Here is a 15487-nt window from a genome sequence, read left to right as displayed (position 1 = left end):
TGGGGGGGGGTGGGGTATCCCATTGTCCAAAGCTTTCTGACGCCTATCCTCAAAACCTTGTTCCTTTCATTGCTTTGACAGCTTTCGTCCCGCCTTTCATCGCCATCCTTAGTCCCTTTTAGAAAAAGACAGCGGAGGGGCGCGTATGTGTGTTTCCGTCAGATTCGTGTTTTGGGGACCAAAGGAGGGACTTCTCAAATCCGTGCAGGCTCTAGAGAGCCGTCAGAACTGGTAGAACTCGATCACTCGCGAGCGGAGGTGAAAAATTGGGTCGAGCTGAGCTCCGGAGGACGGTGGGTCCACCCCGAGTGAGAAACGCGTATAAAATTACGGGAACTGCTTCACAATTTCAGTGAAGAAGCTTGAAAAAGTGAAGAATGAATGCGCACCTTTTCTGTAGCTTGCTAGAGCAGGTTCAAGTTAATATCTATATATTGTCAAAGATCGGAACGTCAGGCCATTTCAAAATATTTACCCATTAATGTGCACTCATAAGTACTTTGAAATAAAAGTGAGGCTTAAAAGCCAAGATTAATGGAAGCTGTGACATTGGACTGACTCCCAACATCACTTTCGGAGTTGAACAAAATAAAATATGCGCACAGAATGCTAATTGTTTCCCTGAAAGCTTTCAAGAAAAGTTGACCTTGGGAGTTTTTCTTCAAACTTCTTTGATGAACCCAAAAATGTTTTACTTGAACATTACAACTCATGCATAAGCATTAAGCTTTTCCCAAATTCTTTTCTGTGTTGTTTCAACACCATCACCGAGTTGCTCCCCCAAATCCTTTCCGGTGGAACACATTACACATAATCAATTGTTTTGTATCACATAAAACCCTAATAATAATAATACCCTTTTATATGTGTATACTGTATACCGTAATTGATTTGTACACACACTTTCAACCCTGATGCGGCTAATTTGTGCATATTTTTTTTCTAACGGCCGCAAGGGGGCGCTCGAGCCGAAAATGTAAGAGTGAGACCGGGGGAATATGTGTGCTGAAGAAGTGACTTTGACCGGTCTGGCTCTGTTAGCGCTGCGTTAGCGTGTTACTGCCGTGTCTCAGTTATTTTTACCGGTATGTTTTCCTTTATTAACCGGCCCTGTTAGCGCAGCGCTAGTATTAGCGTTAGCACGGTGCTAGCGTCAGCGCGGTGTTAGCGTGGCAGCGCTACCATTAGCGTTAGCGCAGCGCTAGTGTCGGTGCTGCGTTTGCGTTAGCGTGGTGGCACTAGCATTAGCGTTATTGCTGTGCTAGCGTGTTCCTGCCATGTCTCAGTTATTTTTACAGGTATTTTTTTAACCGGCCCTGTTAGCGCTCTCGCTAGCTTTAGTGCTGTGCTAGCGTGTTCCTGCCATGTTTCAGTGATTTTTAGCTCTAGTTTTTTTTAACCGTCCCTGTTAGCGCAGCGCTAGCATTAGCGTTAGCATGGCGGCGCTAGCGTTAGCGCGGCAGCCCTAGCGTTAAACTCTCTGTGTACTGATTTTCTTTGTAAATATCTCGTCTTTCAATGTGGGAACTTGTAGCTTTTACACAGCTGCGGCTTACATATGTACCAAATGGTATTTCCTTTACAAATGTACTGGGTGAGGCTTCTAAACGGTGCGCTCTGTAGGCTGGGGATTACAGTATACATAATTATCATTATTATTAGGCACTTCTACCCTTTTAATTGACCCTTGCAACTCCTGTTGAAATAATACGACCGATTGGAACTATACAGGTGGATTTTTTATTTTATTTTTCATAGAATTATTCTGTTTCAACTTAGTGGATTGAGGAGGTGTGCTTATAGTTATGGCCAGTGGACGTACAATGGTGAACAGGACTAAGCCGGTTTTAAGGTGTGGCACGGGAAAAAACACGAAGGCAAATTACAAAACAAAAGAAAACGACATTCGTCCGCTCGATGGTGCCGGCGCCAGATCTTTGAATGGCCGCCTTTGATTTGACGTATTCAATGCGCTAAGGCGGTCTCGGAGCGTATTCACCGGACCGTCACCTGTCACGCACACCGGTTCCAAGCTGACTCGCCAACTCGTGAAGCTCTCGAGCAACACGAGCCCGGTTTTGTGTTCTTGGCAGACGTGCCAAGAACAGCTGCCGTTTGTGTGCGAGAGATTTTCTCGAGTCTAGCGCTATTTAGGTCTTTTCTCCCGAGTTGGGATTGTTAGAGTTTTCAAATCTGCGGCTAAAAGCTCCTCCCGTTTCTGAAATGTAACTTTTGCTTTTTTTGCATGTAGCAAACGCATTCACATCTCCAGAGTGTCTACATTTTTCTTTTTCTTTTTTTTTTTTTGTTGTTGTTGCAATGAGGAGGAACGCCAATGAGATTTAACAGTCCCAGGTGTGAGCGCCGTGACACTGCGTATGACCTCACCGCACTGGCACGGTTCCGCTTCCTTGTAATGGAGACATATGACCTGACAAGGTGAGATAAACCCGCATTTCATCTCCGGTCAGCTGTGGGGCTTTGTCTGAGGTATCTGGTTTTCATTTAAATTCTGGAAATAATCTTGTCAGAGTGCATATTTCACAAATAATTTCTCAAGTGAGGTCTTTCACAAAGCATCAACGTTGCTGCCAAGGGTGTTTTCTTTCCTTCTTCTTTTTTTTTTTTTTTTTTTTATTTCCGGTGTAGAAAAATGGCCCCTATTGTACTTTATTATATTACTTCTTTAAAAGTATGTGCGGCTTAACAACCTGAATTATTTTTTAAATTGAAGCTATTATTTATCCATCCATCCATTTTCTTAGCCGCTTATCCTCACGAGGGTCACAGGAGTGCTAGAGCCTATCCCAGCTGTCGAGGGACAGGAGGCGGGGTACACCCTGAACTGGTTGCCAGCCAATCGCAGGGCACATAGAGACAAACAGCCCCACTCACAATCACACCAAGGGGCAATTTAGAGTGTCCAATTAATGTTGCATGTTTTTGGGGTGTGGGAGGAAACCGGAGTGCCCGGAGAAAACCCACACGGGCACGGGGAGAACATGCAAACTCCATACAGGTGGGTCCGGGATCGAACCCGGGACCTCAGAACTGTGAGGCCAACACTTTCCAGCTGCTCCACCATGCCGCCAGCTATTATATACTGTAATAAAAATAAAATAAAAAAAAAAAAGCAGAATATGTTTAACTTTGGCGGCACGGTGGATCAGCTGGAAAACCGTTGGCCTCACAGTTCTGAGGTCCTGTGTTCGATCCCGGCCTCGCCTGTGTGGAGTTTGCATGTTCTCCCCGTCCAATCCCAAAAAACACGCAACATTAATTGGACACTCTTGATTGCCCCGAGGTGTGATTGTGAGTGCGGCTGTTTGTCTCCATGTGCCCTGCGATTGGCTGGCGACCAGTTCAGGGTGTACCCCGCCTGCTGCCGGTTGACAACTGGGATAGGCTCCGGCACTCCCTGCGACCGTCGTGAGGATAAGCGGCAAACAGATGGCTGGATGGATGTTTAACTATAACAAACTGTAGAACAATATACTGATACAACTGTAAAATGTGACAATAATAAAACAAAACAATACAATATCATATTCTCCACTTCTGGAACGCGCACATTTTTACTACAATTATATTTCTAGAGACCAGCAATGGTCGCAACTCCCTTAAAGAACACACTTCAAAACGCAAACGTCGGACACACAGCCTCAACTGTCGCTGGCTCGCGACTTCCTGCGAGAATATTTCGAGGCTGCCGGGCGCCGTATCGCAAAGACATGTCATCTCTGACTGGTCATACGAGAAACTATAGATGTTTTTGAAGATTAAACGAAAATATTTGTTTTTAAAACAACAACTGCAGCCTTCAGACAGGCCCTCGTTGTGGACCTGGAAGGGAAAACTAGTTCGCAAGGCTCTTTGCAGGCTGATCAAAAAAAAAAGATAACCGACCTCAGTGCGGTGTTGCATTTTTTTGAAATGCGTAGCAATAAAATACGAGTCAGTCGGGGGATTGCGTATTGTAAAATCCCTGCGACTTTTGGCAGCTTTCTTTATCTGGAGCTGCAAAAAGAAATCATCTCATAACATAAGAAACAGGAACACAATCATATGATCCTTCTTTTAATCGGCACTTTTCAAATTAGTCAAACCCGGCCTATAGAGCGCACCTGATTATAAGCCGCACCCAGTACATTTGGAAAGGAAATACCATTTGGTACACGCATAAGCCGCATCTGTGTAAAAGCCGCGAGTGCCCACATTGAAACATGAAATATTTACAAAGAAAGACGGTACACAGAATTGTTTAATACCTTAGGTTAGCTTAACATAGCAACAACACGGTAGCACAAACTGGGCTGGTTAAAAAAAACAAAAGCAAAACGGTAGGACAGCACTAACAAAACATACCTAAACCACTGAGACGTGGCAGTAACACAGCAGCAATGCGCTAGTGTGGCGCTAACTTAGCGCTAACGCTAGTGTGGCACGAACTGGGCTGGTAAGAAAAACAGAAGCAACACGGTAGGACAGCACTAACAGGGCCGGTTAAAAAAAAAAACATACCTAAATCACTGAGACGCGGCAGTAACACAGCAGCAACAAGCTACGGTGGTGCTAACAGGGCTAGTTAAAAAAAAATACTGGGAAAAATCCCTGAGACACAGCAGCAACAGGCTAGCGCAGTGCTAACAGGGCCGGTAAAAAAAAAAAAAACATACCGGTAAAAGTCACTTTGCTCGGCACATATATTCCACCAGTGTCACACTCGAGTGCTCCCTTCCGACCGTGCTGAATGCACAAATTAGCCGCATCACCGCATAAGCGTATGAAAAAAGTCACTGTTTATAGGCTGGAAATTACGGTACTTTTTTTTTTTTTATTGATCCAGATGAGCAAACATCAGAGATGTGGCTAATCATGTTCAAGCTTTTTTTGTTGTTGTGTTTTACATCATCACTGAACCTGAAACCACAACTCGTTTTCACTTCCTATTATTCTGACAATGTCAAGCACGTCGGTGACGATTCCCAGAACTGATGTCCCGACAAACTCTGCCAGGAAACGCTACTTCGGGTCGCGATCTTTTTTTTTTTTTTTTTTGCCGCCGTGGCAGTACTATTTGCTAAGAGGATGTCTTGGAACAAAAGCAGGATTGCGGCACGAATCCCCGCCGGTGTCGGCTGAGATTTAAGATTTCTAACAGGCGCGCACAAGAGGTCGAAGGATGTTGTAAAGACTTCGGTTTATGTAAGTGGAAAGGAGTATTACTTCAACTGGGCCCGCGTGGCTGCTCTGGCCGCTGATCTCTGTTCCTGGCTTCCCCTCCTATCAACATCTGGCTGTCAGTAGGAAGTCTCTGGACCGGAGACGCGTCTATTAGCCGAGCCAGACATAAAGTATTACAAAATATACGCTTCTTGTCAAGCTTGCAATAGAAGGATTTATGCGTGCTTACTCTCCATTTAGCCAAGTCACTCTACGCTCGGCAAAATTCGTCGAACGTTTAAAATGAGGCTCTTTTATTCAATTTGCAACGCTGAGATGTACCCACCGAATATTAGAAGTAGTAATGCACAATTGCTACATTTTCAGTCGATAATTTCTCGCTCTTTTGCGGCTGATTAAGGTTAGGTGAAGGCTCCTCCCATGCTCCCCTCTCTGTTGGAGTCCCCCAGGGGTCCATCTTAGAGCCCCGCTTGTTTGTCATCTGAATGCATCCCCAAGGAAAGATTTTTTTTTTTTTTTTGGGGGGGGGGGGGGTTGGAGGGTTTTGATTGCCATTCAGATGACACTAAACTCTCACCCCGCTGAAGCAGTCCAAGTTTGATCCCTCCCACGTATTAACTAACAAGCCATGGAAATCGTTGTGAGCAAACGTTGTTCAACTAAATAACTCCAAAACGGAATTCATCATAATGAACACTTCCTCCAGAGCCATAAAAACAACCTCGTATCTGTCATGCCCGGAGATGCTTTGTCATTTTTTTTTGCTCTCTAATGAGTGAGGAACTATAACAGGTAGTACAACTGAGCTCACTTTGTTAATATGTTCCTCTTATTAGTTCTGACTCCTCTCTCAACGTCAAAAGACTCGATACTTTCTTCAAAGACATTTAAAGGGGGAATCCAGTGCTTTGCATAAACAGTGTATCCAATAGATCATGTAATATGTACCCTATTTTGACAATGTGATGTTAAATCATCATTTAATAGTGTTTTGAGAAGAGTTTTATCGACAATTGCGAATTTTCAGGGGCGCTGCCATTTTCGCGAGTCACATGATCCATGTGGGCGTATGTGTCGTGTACCGTGCCATTCCAAATGCTGGATTACATGGCGCTAATATCTCGGATCGGTTGATCGTTAAGACGGAGGAATACATTTGAATCTGTGGCAGTAAGTGTTGATAGTTCTTCGGGCGGAATGACGCGGAGTCTGACTACTCGGAGGCCTACGCGCTGGACATAAGTGCCTAAACAAAGGCCCCGGAGCTCTGGGCCAGCAGCCGCGGATGGTTCTTCGGATGGGAATGACACTGAGCCTGACGAGCGAGCTCCGGCGGCAGAGGCCATTAGCCCCGGACGCCGAAGCTAGGCTAAATGCCACGCCGGACGCCGAAGCTCGGCTAAAGGCCTCTTCCGGACGCCGAAGCTCGGCTAACGGCCTCTGCCGGACGGCGAAGCTCGGCTAACGGCCTCCGCCGGACGGCGAAGCTCGGCTAACGGCCTCCGCCGGACGGCGAAGCTCGGCTAACGGCCTCCGCCGGACGGCGAAGCTCGGCTAACGGCCTCCGCCGGACGCCGAACCTCGGCTAACGGCCTCCGCCGGACGCCGAACCTCGGCTAAAGCCCTCTTCTGGATGCCGAAGCTCGGCTAACGGCCTCCACCAGACCCCGCTCGGCCAACGGCCTCCCCCAGACACCAAAGCTCGGCCAGCAGCCTCCGTTGGACGCCGAAGCTCGGCTAAAGGCCTCTTCCAGATGCCGAAGCTCGACTAACAGCCTCCGTCGGACGCCGAAGCTCGGCTAACGGCCTCCGCCGGACGCCGAAGCTCGGCTAACGGCCCCCGCCGGACGCCGAAGCTCGGCTAACGGCCCCCGCCGGACGCCGAAGCTCGGCTCGCGGCCTCCGCCGGACGCCAAAGCTCGGCCAGCGGCCTCTGCTGGACGCGACCTCCGTCTTCCCGATCAACCGATACTGCTATTTCTTCATCAGATGATGATAAATCCGCGCTGGGCATAAATTGTGTCCCATGTAATCGAGCCTTTGTTGCGGCACGGTACACGTCACATTTGCGCACGTAAGTCATGTAATGCAATGTAATTCCCCTGAAAATTGATAATTTTCGATAAAAATCTTCTCAAAACACTATTAATTGAGAGAGGATTTGATATCACATTGTCAAAATAGGTTACATATTACATAAACTATTGGATACGCTGTTCATGCAAAGCTTGCCCATACAGCACCGTGGTCTTTTTCGAGTCTTATTCCGCTTGATCCCCACTCTTGCTCCCACTCCTGGCAAATTTTCCATGGCCGCCACCCGTGGGTACCCTTACGCCCATCCTCCAACCTCTGCGTCCTCTCACCCACCACCCGACACCTTTTTACAGATTCATCCCCTCGGCAGACGGCGACGCGGCGATCCTCAACGATCAATGGCAGATAAATCGATGCTATCTCTTTTTCCCATGCCTCTGTCGCCATTGATTTTTTTTTTTTTTTTTTTTTTTTTTTTTTTTTTTTTTTTTACCCCCTGTGATACTTTGTGGAAAGTTTGCTCATTTTAAAGCGGGTTCACTTTCAGGAACACATTTGAACAACACGAGGCAGTCAGTTCCAAGACAGACGCCGATGTTAGCTCAGGATGTGATCGGGCGTTTAAAAAAAGAGCTTTATTTATGAGATGGGCTGTTCAAAGAGAGGCTAAGAGTGGATGCATTGAATGGATTTATTGTGGTCTGTGATTTTCATAGAGGCATGCCCAATCCTGCGCTTTCATTTCGATACCTTAACCGCGCCGAAGCGGCGGCGACGCTTTGATCGCGCGAGAGGAGGAAGCCCAATTAGCGCCGGGATCGGTCTCGCGGCGTTTTAGCGGAAAGCTCATCGCTATCAATTACAATTACAATTTCACCTCCAATCTGCGGGCTCCGCGGCGCGTCACCGGCAGTGATATCTCGGAAGCGCACGCGCTCGGATGTATTATTTTGAAAGCTCCGTTTAATACAGCCCGCAGTAAATTATCCACCGTGATGTTTCGCTCCCCCCCATAAATAATTCATTGTTTTTATGTGCCCTCATGCCGCCTCGGGGGATTGGAACAGCTGAGTGTTTTCACAACGAATTTGTGTCCAATCTTCTTTGTATTGGGCCAGCGCTAATCAAACCACGGTACACATGCCTCGAATGTTTGTTGAGTCTTCCGCTTATCATCTAATCAAGGGACTTGTTTGTCTTCATGCCTGGCTCGCGGCGGCGCCTGCCCTTGATTGGCTCGTTTTCGATTGATTGCTCATGTGTTTGATTTACGTTACGGTTACGCAGTCGGGCTGGAATCAGAACCATTCCCACGTTTCACGTCGCAGTTTTCCCGTAAAAATACCGTGCCCCGAGGAAGGTCTGCTTTTTGCGTGAAAGTGCAAGTCATAAAGACCGTTTTGAAAGGCGGAGAGGCCGGCGACGGTGACGCGCATCTCAGCCCCGGCATCGGGGAGCAATCAGATAGGACAGAATTGATGACCCGGCTCACAATGGATTTCTCGGAACGGGGGCCTGCCAGATCGAGGTAATACTTTCGGGCTCTTATCAGCGCTTGGCATAAGCTGAGTGCTGCATCACCCACTTCCCCGCCGTCAGCTTATTATGAGTCGGCGATGTGTGATTGCTTGTCCTTCCCCTTTGGGTGTCTGCGGCCCGGCCCGGTGCGGTTGTCGACAAGGGGAAGGTGACGAAGATGAAAAGCATCCAAGGACGCTCGCGACGGGGTTTTTTTTTTTTGTTTTTTTTTTTTCTCTCTCGACAAAAATATGCGCTGCGGCTGACTCAAGCAAGATGGAGGTGTGTGTGACGGATTTATTAGAAATTTGAGTGACGCAGTGGTGATGTCACATTTTTGGAAGAAAAGCCCAAAGTAGGACGGAATTCAGTCACTAATGGACTGATGGTGTCGTGAGCAAGACTTGGCCGCGCCACTGCTCTGTTTCACTTTGGGACTGTAGTTAGAGTTTATGTCACTGGCTTTTGCCAGTTCGTTGCCTTGAGTTAGTGAGTTGCGTTCACTACCAGCAGGAAACTCCACCACCAAGAGAAAGTGTGGTTGGTGTGAGCTATCGTCGTCACAGCGATTCTGTGCCACCATGGCTTAGTCCCGTCTTAGTTCATGTTCCCAAGTTTGCGTCCTAGTCGTCAGACCTTGCTGCGTGTCTTTTGGATCCCGGCTAGCCTAGCGTTGCTGTGCCTCCACTTTCTCGGACTGCTTACACCGTGTATGACCTCAGCTTTGAATAAAACTACGCCTAACATCATGCCCCTCGTCTCGGGGTCCTGCATTTGGGTCCAGCCCCGTACCGGAGGTTCGTGACGGATCGGTTTGATAAATTACGTTAGCAGTTACAAACAAGTTCCTCTTTATTATTAGTTTTGCCACTTAATACTTGGACTCAAGTAATTACCTGTATCATATGAGTATTAGTTGACTACTTATGTACGTACGTACGTACGTACTTACTTGAGTACATGTTTTTTTAGCTCCTTAAAACATAAGATTAATTTTCATAACATTAGGTGAAGCCATTTATATTCATGCGTCCCAAGGCGAAACTCCAACCACTGGGACCCTCAAAGACTTGAGAATAGTTTTTTGCCGTTTGTCTCGATGTGCCCTGGGATTGGCTGGCAACCAGTTCAGGGTGTACCCCGCCTCCTGCCCGTTGACAGCTGGGACAGGCTCGTGAGGATACGCGGCGAAGATGATTGTGGTTGCGTAGGAGTCCCCTCGTTTCTGACTTGGGTTGTCCGCAATCAACGACGTCACATTTAACCTTTTAGTGTGTTGCTCCAAGATGGATGAATCTCTGCGGAGGACAAAATGGTGATTGAAGATCTCAATCTGCATTCTGCCACGCCAATTAATAGTCGACGCATTCCCTTTATTATTAATTTTTTTGTAAGGCCAGTAAACAACGTGGTTTCAGACGCTCGGACGCCACGCATCTCTATGGTAACAGCCGTCAATTATCGTTGATTGGCCGAGCCGTGGGAATGTTCGTGTCGGTCGGCGTCGCTGATTGGTCGGTGGGCGGTCCCCGCAGCCTGACGGGCTGCAGCGTTCCGGGTTATTGTCAGTCTCAGCAGCTCGGCACCAGGGAAGGACCGCCGCATCCCGGAGCTGCCAGCCCTTTCGTCCAAATTTGAGTTAGTTTGCTTTTTTTTTTTTTTACTATTATTATTTGGGGGTTCCCCCCTTCCCCCTTTTCTCGATTGGTTTCATGCAGCAAAGAGAAGCAGCACGGGGTGAGGTCAGTGCCCGAGAGCGGCTGGACGTCCGCGTTGTGGATGTGGAGGCAAAAAACTGCTTCGAGGGGAGAAAGTGACGGAGCGAGCGGAGACGGATCAGCGGGATTTCTTTTTCATTTTGCCACCAGCGATTGAAGAGTTTTTTATTTTTTGTTGTTGTTTTTATTTATCTATTTTTTTTTTCAATTTCAATCTCGATTTTGATTTGCGTCATTGCGCCACTGGCACGGGATTGCCTCGATTGTATCATCAATTTTTTTTTTTTCCGACCACTTCAAACCGACGCGTAACAGCTGGGATCTTTCTCTCTCTCTCTCTCTCTCTCTCTCTCTCGGAATTGTGGAATTACTGCAGATCGGTTTTTCCCCACTCCAACCGCCTGGTTGTGCGGAGATAACAGCGAGAGAAATTCAACGCAACCCGGGGACCTTTCCCTCTCGCGTCGGAGGCGAAACGTCGACAGCCCGGAGCGCACTTTGCGCTGCGCAATTGTTCCTCCGAGGACCTGTTTCCGCACCGTTTGACCTCCGCTAAAGAAAAAAAAAATTGAAAAAAATACAAATAAAACATTGGCAGAGGATCCGAGATATTTTTTTTTTTTTTTTTTTTACAAAGCTCGTCAAGTGTGGGATTTAAATTGCAACGGGTCGTGGAGGAGGAAGAAGAAGAAGAAGAAAAGAGGATAAACTTGCGCTGTTGGATTTGAGCAAAACATAAAAAATAAAAATGAAACATTTCTAATTGGGAGCACGCAGCTGGCTCGCTCGATGTTTTCCGCACGCATGGAGGTCTAGTCTGCACTACGGAGCAATTTATGGTAAATATATTTCATGTTTTCTGAAATCGTGCCTCGAGGGCCCCCCCCCCCCCTTTAATTTATTTTTTTCAAATAGTAAACGCAATGTCACAACCTTGCTCTCAGTCTTTGCTCTGCTAACTGGATGGCGCCATTGCATGGCGTGTGTGTTGAACCACAATCATCATCATCATCATAAAAAAAAAAAAAAGTGTTATGGCTAGGTGGGCCGGTACCGATCCGCCCGCTGCCCCCTTGCGGGTTCAGACCCGGACGTGGCAAGGTTCTCGCCGCAAATGTCTGCTGCAATTAGCGCGCCTCCCGCCCGGGGTGTTAATGACATCCACTGTGCTTTTTATGGTCTTCCTGCATTTTATTTTTTTTAATTTTTTTGTTTTACTGCAGAGCTCGTAAAATCGGCCGAGACGGGAGCGTCCAACTGTAAAAGTTTTCGGGCCGCTTCTGCGCGTCCCCTGAACGCGCACACGCAAAGCCTTCATCGCGAACGCGGGCTAATTATCTCCTTTGCGTGTTGTATTATTGAGATTTTTTTTTTTTTTCATTTTGAATGTGACTAATGACTGAAGACTTGAGGCTGAGTCGTGCTGCTGGAGGATTTTGAGATTCTTTGCGCTGCTCCGGCCCGCCACGGGCGCTTCGGTCGGTGCACCTGCTGCCCGAATCCAATATGTTCCTTGCTAATGTGGAGTTTTGTGGGGGGAGGGGGGGGGGGGGTGACCGCACTGTCGGTGTGTTGCGTGATGAGTTATTGTTGCACGTGTACCTATTGAAGTGTCCCGTGAACCAAAACGCGTGCGTGATTGCGGTGAAAGCTGCACACACTTTTCACGTTATTGCCGGTGTGTCTGTCTGCCGAATGTAATATCTCCCCCCCCCCCCTTTCAGCCATGCAGGGCACCTGCCATGGAGCCTTCCTGCCTGTATTGAATAAAACATCCAGTGATGTATGAGGCGGGGGGGGGGGTGTTGCCCCCGAGGGGGCACAACTGCCTCATTTACTTCCTCCACTCTGCGCCTCTGACCCCGCTGAGCAAATTGTGCTCATATTAGCTCTGCGGCTGCTCCTCACCTAAACAAATAGTCTTTCCGGCATAATGCTTGTCTTAACTCAACATGATGGCTGGACGAGGCACCGGGAAACAGCGTGACAGAAAAGCTATAATATCTAGGTCACTGAATTACCTTTCTGGAGGTTTTTTTATTTTTATTTTTTGGGGGTGGATTTTTATTCTCTGACTAGCTTTTTTAAGCTTTTGTTATTTTCCTCTCACTTCAGACCTTCAAATGTCCCTGCCGTCTCGTTTCTCTCGTCTCCCTTCTCGTTGTTACTGCACTATTACACCACAAACATGCTTGAAAGGCAGTGGGACGAAGCCCCGAGGTTTAACACGACCCATTCCAGAGATGCGGGTCAAATTTCCGATTTGTTCTGACCTGAACCCCTAAATGGGGAGGGTGGCAATTTCTTGCCTTATTGAGATAAAAGTCTCATAACAGGCCACAATCAAGGAAATAACACTTCTTTTTCTTTTATGGTTTTATTATATGATAACTTTATTAATTTATAATCTCGTCCCAAAAATCTAACTGCTCACTTTGACCGATGAGTTATCCTCTCCTGATACTAAATTATGGCTTCAGATTAAAACACTTCAATATTTTGATACACTGAAGGATACAATGTGTGAAAATCATGATGTCCCAAAAATGGGACGCTGCCCATGAGTAGGTTAAGTAAATCAGGGGTGTCCAGACTTTTTTACCCCAAGATCTACTTCTTAAGCATCCAGCCTCTCGCGATCGACGGGGAAGGGTTGGGGTTTTTTTTTTTTTTTGTTTTTTGTTTTTAGAATGACCAATGATGAAATAGAATGACCAAGTCACAAACATCTATGCGCTGCAAAAAATTTAAAACATATTTATTTTAAAGTATATTGACGATTCTTAGTGTGTAAATGTATGCCTCGCATAACCGCATGAGCCAACGTTACACAACATAATTAACTTTTTTTGTAACTATCTGAGTTCACGTTTGATGATCACTAAACGCCATATGCCATATTATTTTTTTTTTTTGACTGACCAATGATGAAATAGAATGACCAAGTCACAAACATCTATGCACTGCAAAAAAATTAAAACACATTTATTTTAAAGTATATTGAGGATTCTTTATGTGTAAATATATGTTTGTGTGCCTTGCATAACCGCATGAGCCAACGTTACACAACATAATTAACTTTAAATATTTTTTTGTAACTACTGAGTTCATGATGATCACTAAACGGCTTGGGCATGAAAATGCACACCTGGGCTGTGTCGCTCACGTCAGTGGTTTCATCCAACTGCAATTAGAAACATTCATAATCTTCACAGCGCCGTGTAACTGTACTCCTTTACAGCTGCAGAGATTTTATTGAAGATAATATTTCCGCCTTATTTTTAAAAGATCGGAACAGTGAGTCAGCTCTGCCTCTTTTACCATCTCCCCGTCTCGGAAGGACTTCTTGCTATTAGCGATGACGTGACGAACCCGGAAACGTCGCTTCGGCCGATGGCGGCTTTCGCTGTTGAACTATATTGCGTGAAAAGTTGACTCTGCGGCCAATTTGGGATTCTTGTTCGTTCACTTTTCTCATTCTAATCTTGCTTTTTGGCGGAATGTCGGTGTCGTAATTTCCATAAACAGTTCGAAAATGCCGTTTCTACTGGCAAATAAGGCAAACGCGCTTCGAAAACGACATCGTTAAAAAGTTCGCCGCCTCCCACTCCGTATGAAATTGATACATTTTTGTCTTCTTTACTGCAGCATCCATACTCATGTTTGTTAAAGTTTCTTAGGCGAGAGCTTAAAATATGGGCGGAACTCACTGACAGCATTTTTCTTGTACTGTCGTTGTTAGCATATGCGCGGTGAGCTAAAATAAAAAAAAAAAAAAAAAAAAAAACAACTGATCTTTTTTTTTCTCGCGGTCAATCCATTGAGCACCCCTGCCTTAAATCAATTTCTTTTCACAGAAAATAATGGATCTGTAATTGATCTGTTCCAGGGTCAAACTGTTGCCATCAGAAAGGCTTTATTAACGGTAAAGGCAATGCAACATGTAGCATTGTTTCCTCGTCATTCAGTGGTATAAGCATGTGTCGCCGTATTTTATTTTTTGGAGTTAACTGCTGTATAATAACACTTGTGAAAACTCAATTGTGGCCTCCGGCCTTACGTAACCGTGATGGATTTGCGGGAGGAGACGAGTGCTTGCTGGAAGCGAGTTTCTTCCGTTGTACTTGTATCTGTTCCACACTTACAAGCCGTTTCCTTCACATTTGGCGGTTTTACATCTTTCCCATCTAAACACTGAAAAAAACGATGCGTGTGAAAACGTCCCACTCAAATATGCGCTGAGTTGGAGTGTTAAAAATGGGCTTTTGATAAGGACAAGCTGGTTTTGCAGGCATCACGCTCACTTGTTTTCCGTATCGCGGTATCATAACTACGCTTCGATATATATCCGGTACTTGTTTTGTGCACACCTCTGCATTTTGCGGAATAATATACCGTAACATGTATCAAGTTTACAGTTGTCACAACTTTTTTGAATGGTTAGTTTGCTTTTAATTCTTGACTTTTTGTGTTTGTTTTTTTACATGAGACGTCCTGACAGCTCGAATATTATGCTTAAAGGGAGGGTTTTGCGCTTTTCATTAATTTCAAGAAGAAAACAAACATACTAGGGGACAGAAAATAAAGCAATTGCTCCAACTTGCAAGCCAGCAACAGCAAATGCGAAAACGAAAGAAAAAAACGCAGACCACAAGTGCAGCTCGTACCGCTGATGATTTTGTCAACTTTGTCGTCCGTTCGCGACTCCACGAACCGAATGCAAACTCCCCCTCGGTAAAACACGTCTGCAGTTTTTCCCACAAAACCCCTCAAACGGCGAAGCAATGTAAACAAACAAAAAAAGTCAGATCAGATCCGCGACCCGCGAAGTCTGGTCCCAGCCGTCGAGAACTTTTGAGCAACGCACCAACCCGAGTTAACGCGCTTAGAAAGAAGCCTAAATTACACATCAGTTTGATTGATTGATTGATGGTTTGGCCGCCGTAACATATTCTGTGCTTATTAATGCGAGCTGCCTGCAGTGAAAAGAGAGCCGCGCTCTTGAATATCGTTTAAGTTGCTGAAGTTTA

The 15487-nt window shown here is 46.0% G+C and overlaps 1 protein-coding gene across 12 annotated transcripts in view; it reads left to right on the top strand.

The window, feature by feature from the left end:
- Window positions 1-15487, top strand: part of fam222aa (family with sequence similarity 222 member Aa) — an 85434-nt gene that overhangs the window by 7502 nt on the left and 62445 nt on the right. For 2 of the 12 annotated variants that reach the window (XM_061817027.1, XM_061817034.1), the window contains exons 1-2: window positions 303-1085; window positions 2325-2439. The exons of 1 other annotated variant lie outside the window; for it this stretch is intronic. In XM_061817027.1, coding sequence (XP_061673011.1) covers window positions 2336-2439 — 104 coding nt within the window. In that variant the 5' untranslated portion in view covers window positions 303-1085; window positions 2325-2335. 9 more of the 12 variants (XM_061817039.1, XM_061817036.1, XM_061817031.1 and 6 more) reach the window with 8 other exon arrangements.

This window comes from Syngnathoides biaculeatus, chromosome 4 (assembly GCF_019802595.1).
Source record: "Syngnathoides biaculeatus isolate LvHL_M chromosome 4, ASM1980259v1, whole genome shotgun sequence".
Lineage (NCBI taxonomy): Eukaryota > Metazoa > Chordata > Actinopteri > Syngnathiformes > Syngnathidae > Syngnathoides > Syngnathoides biaculeatus.
The sequence above is the reverse complement of the archived record's forward strand: the minus strand, read 5'-3'. Positions and strand labels throughout refer to the sequence as shown.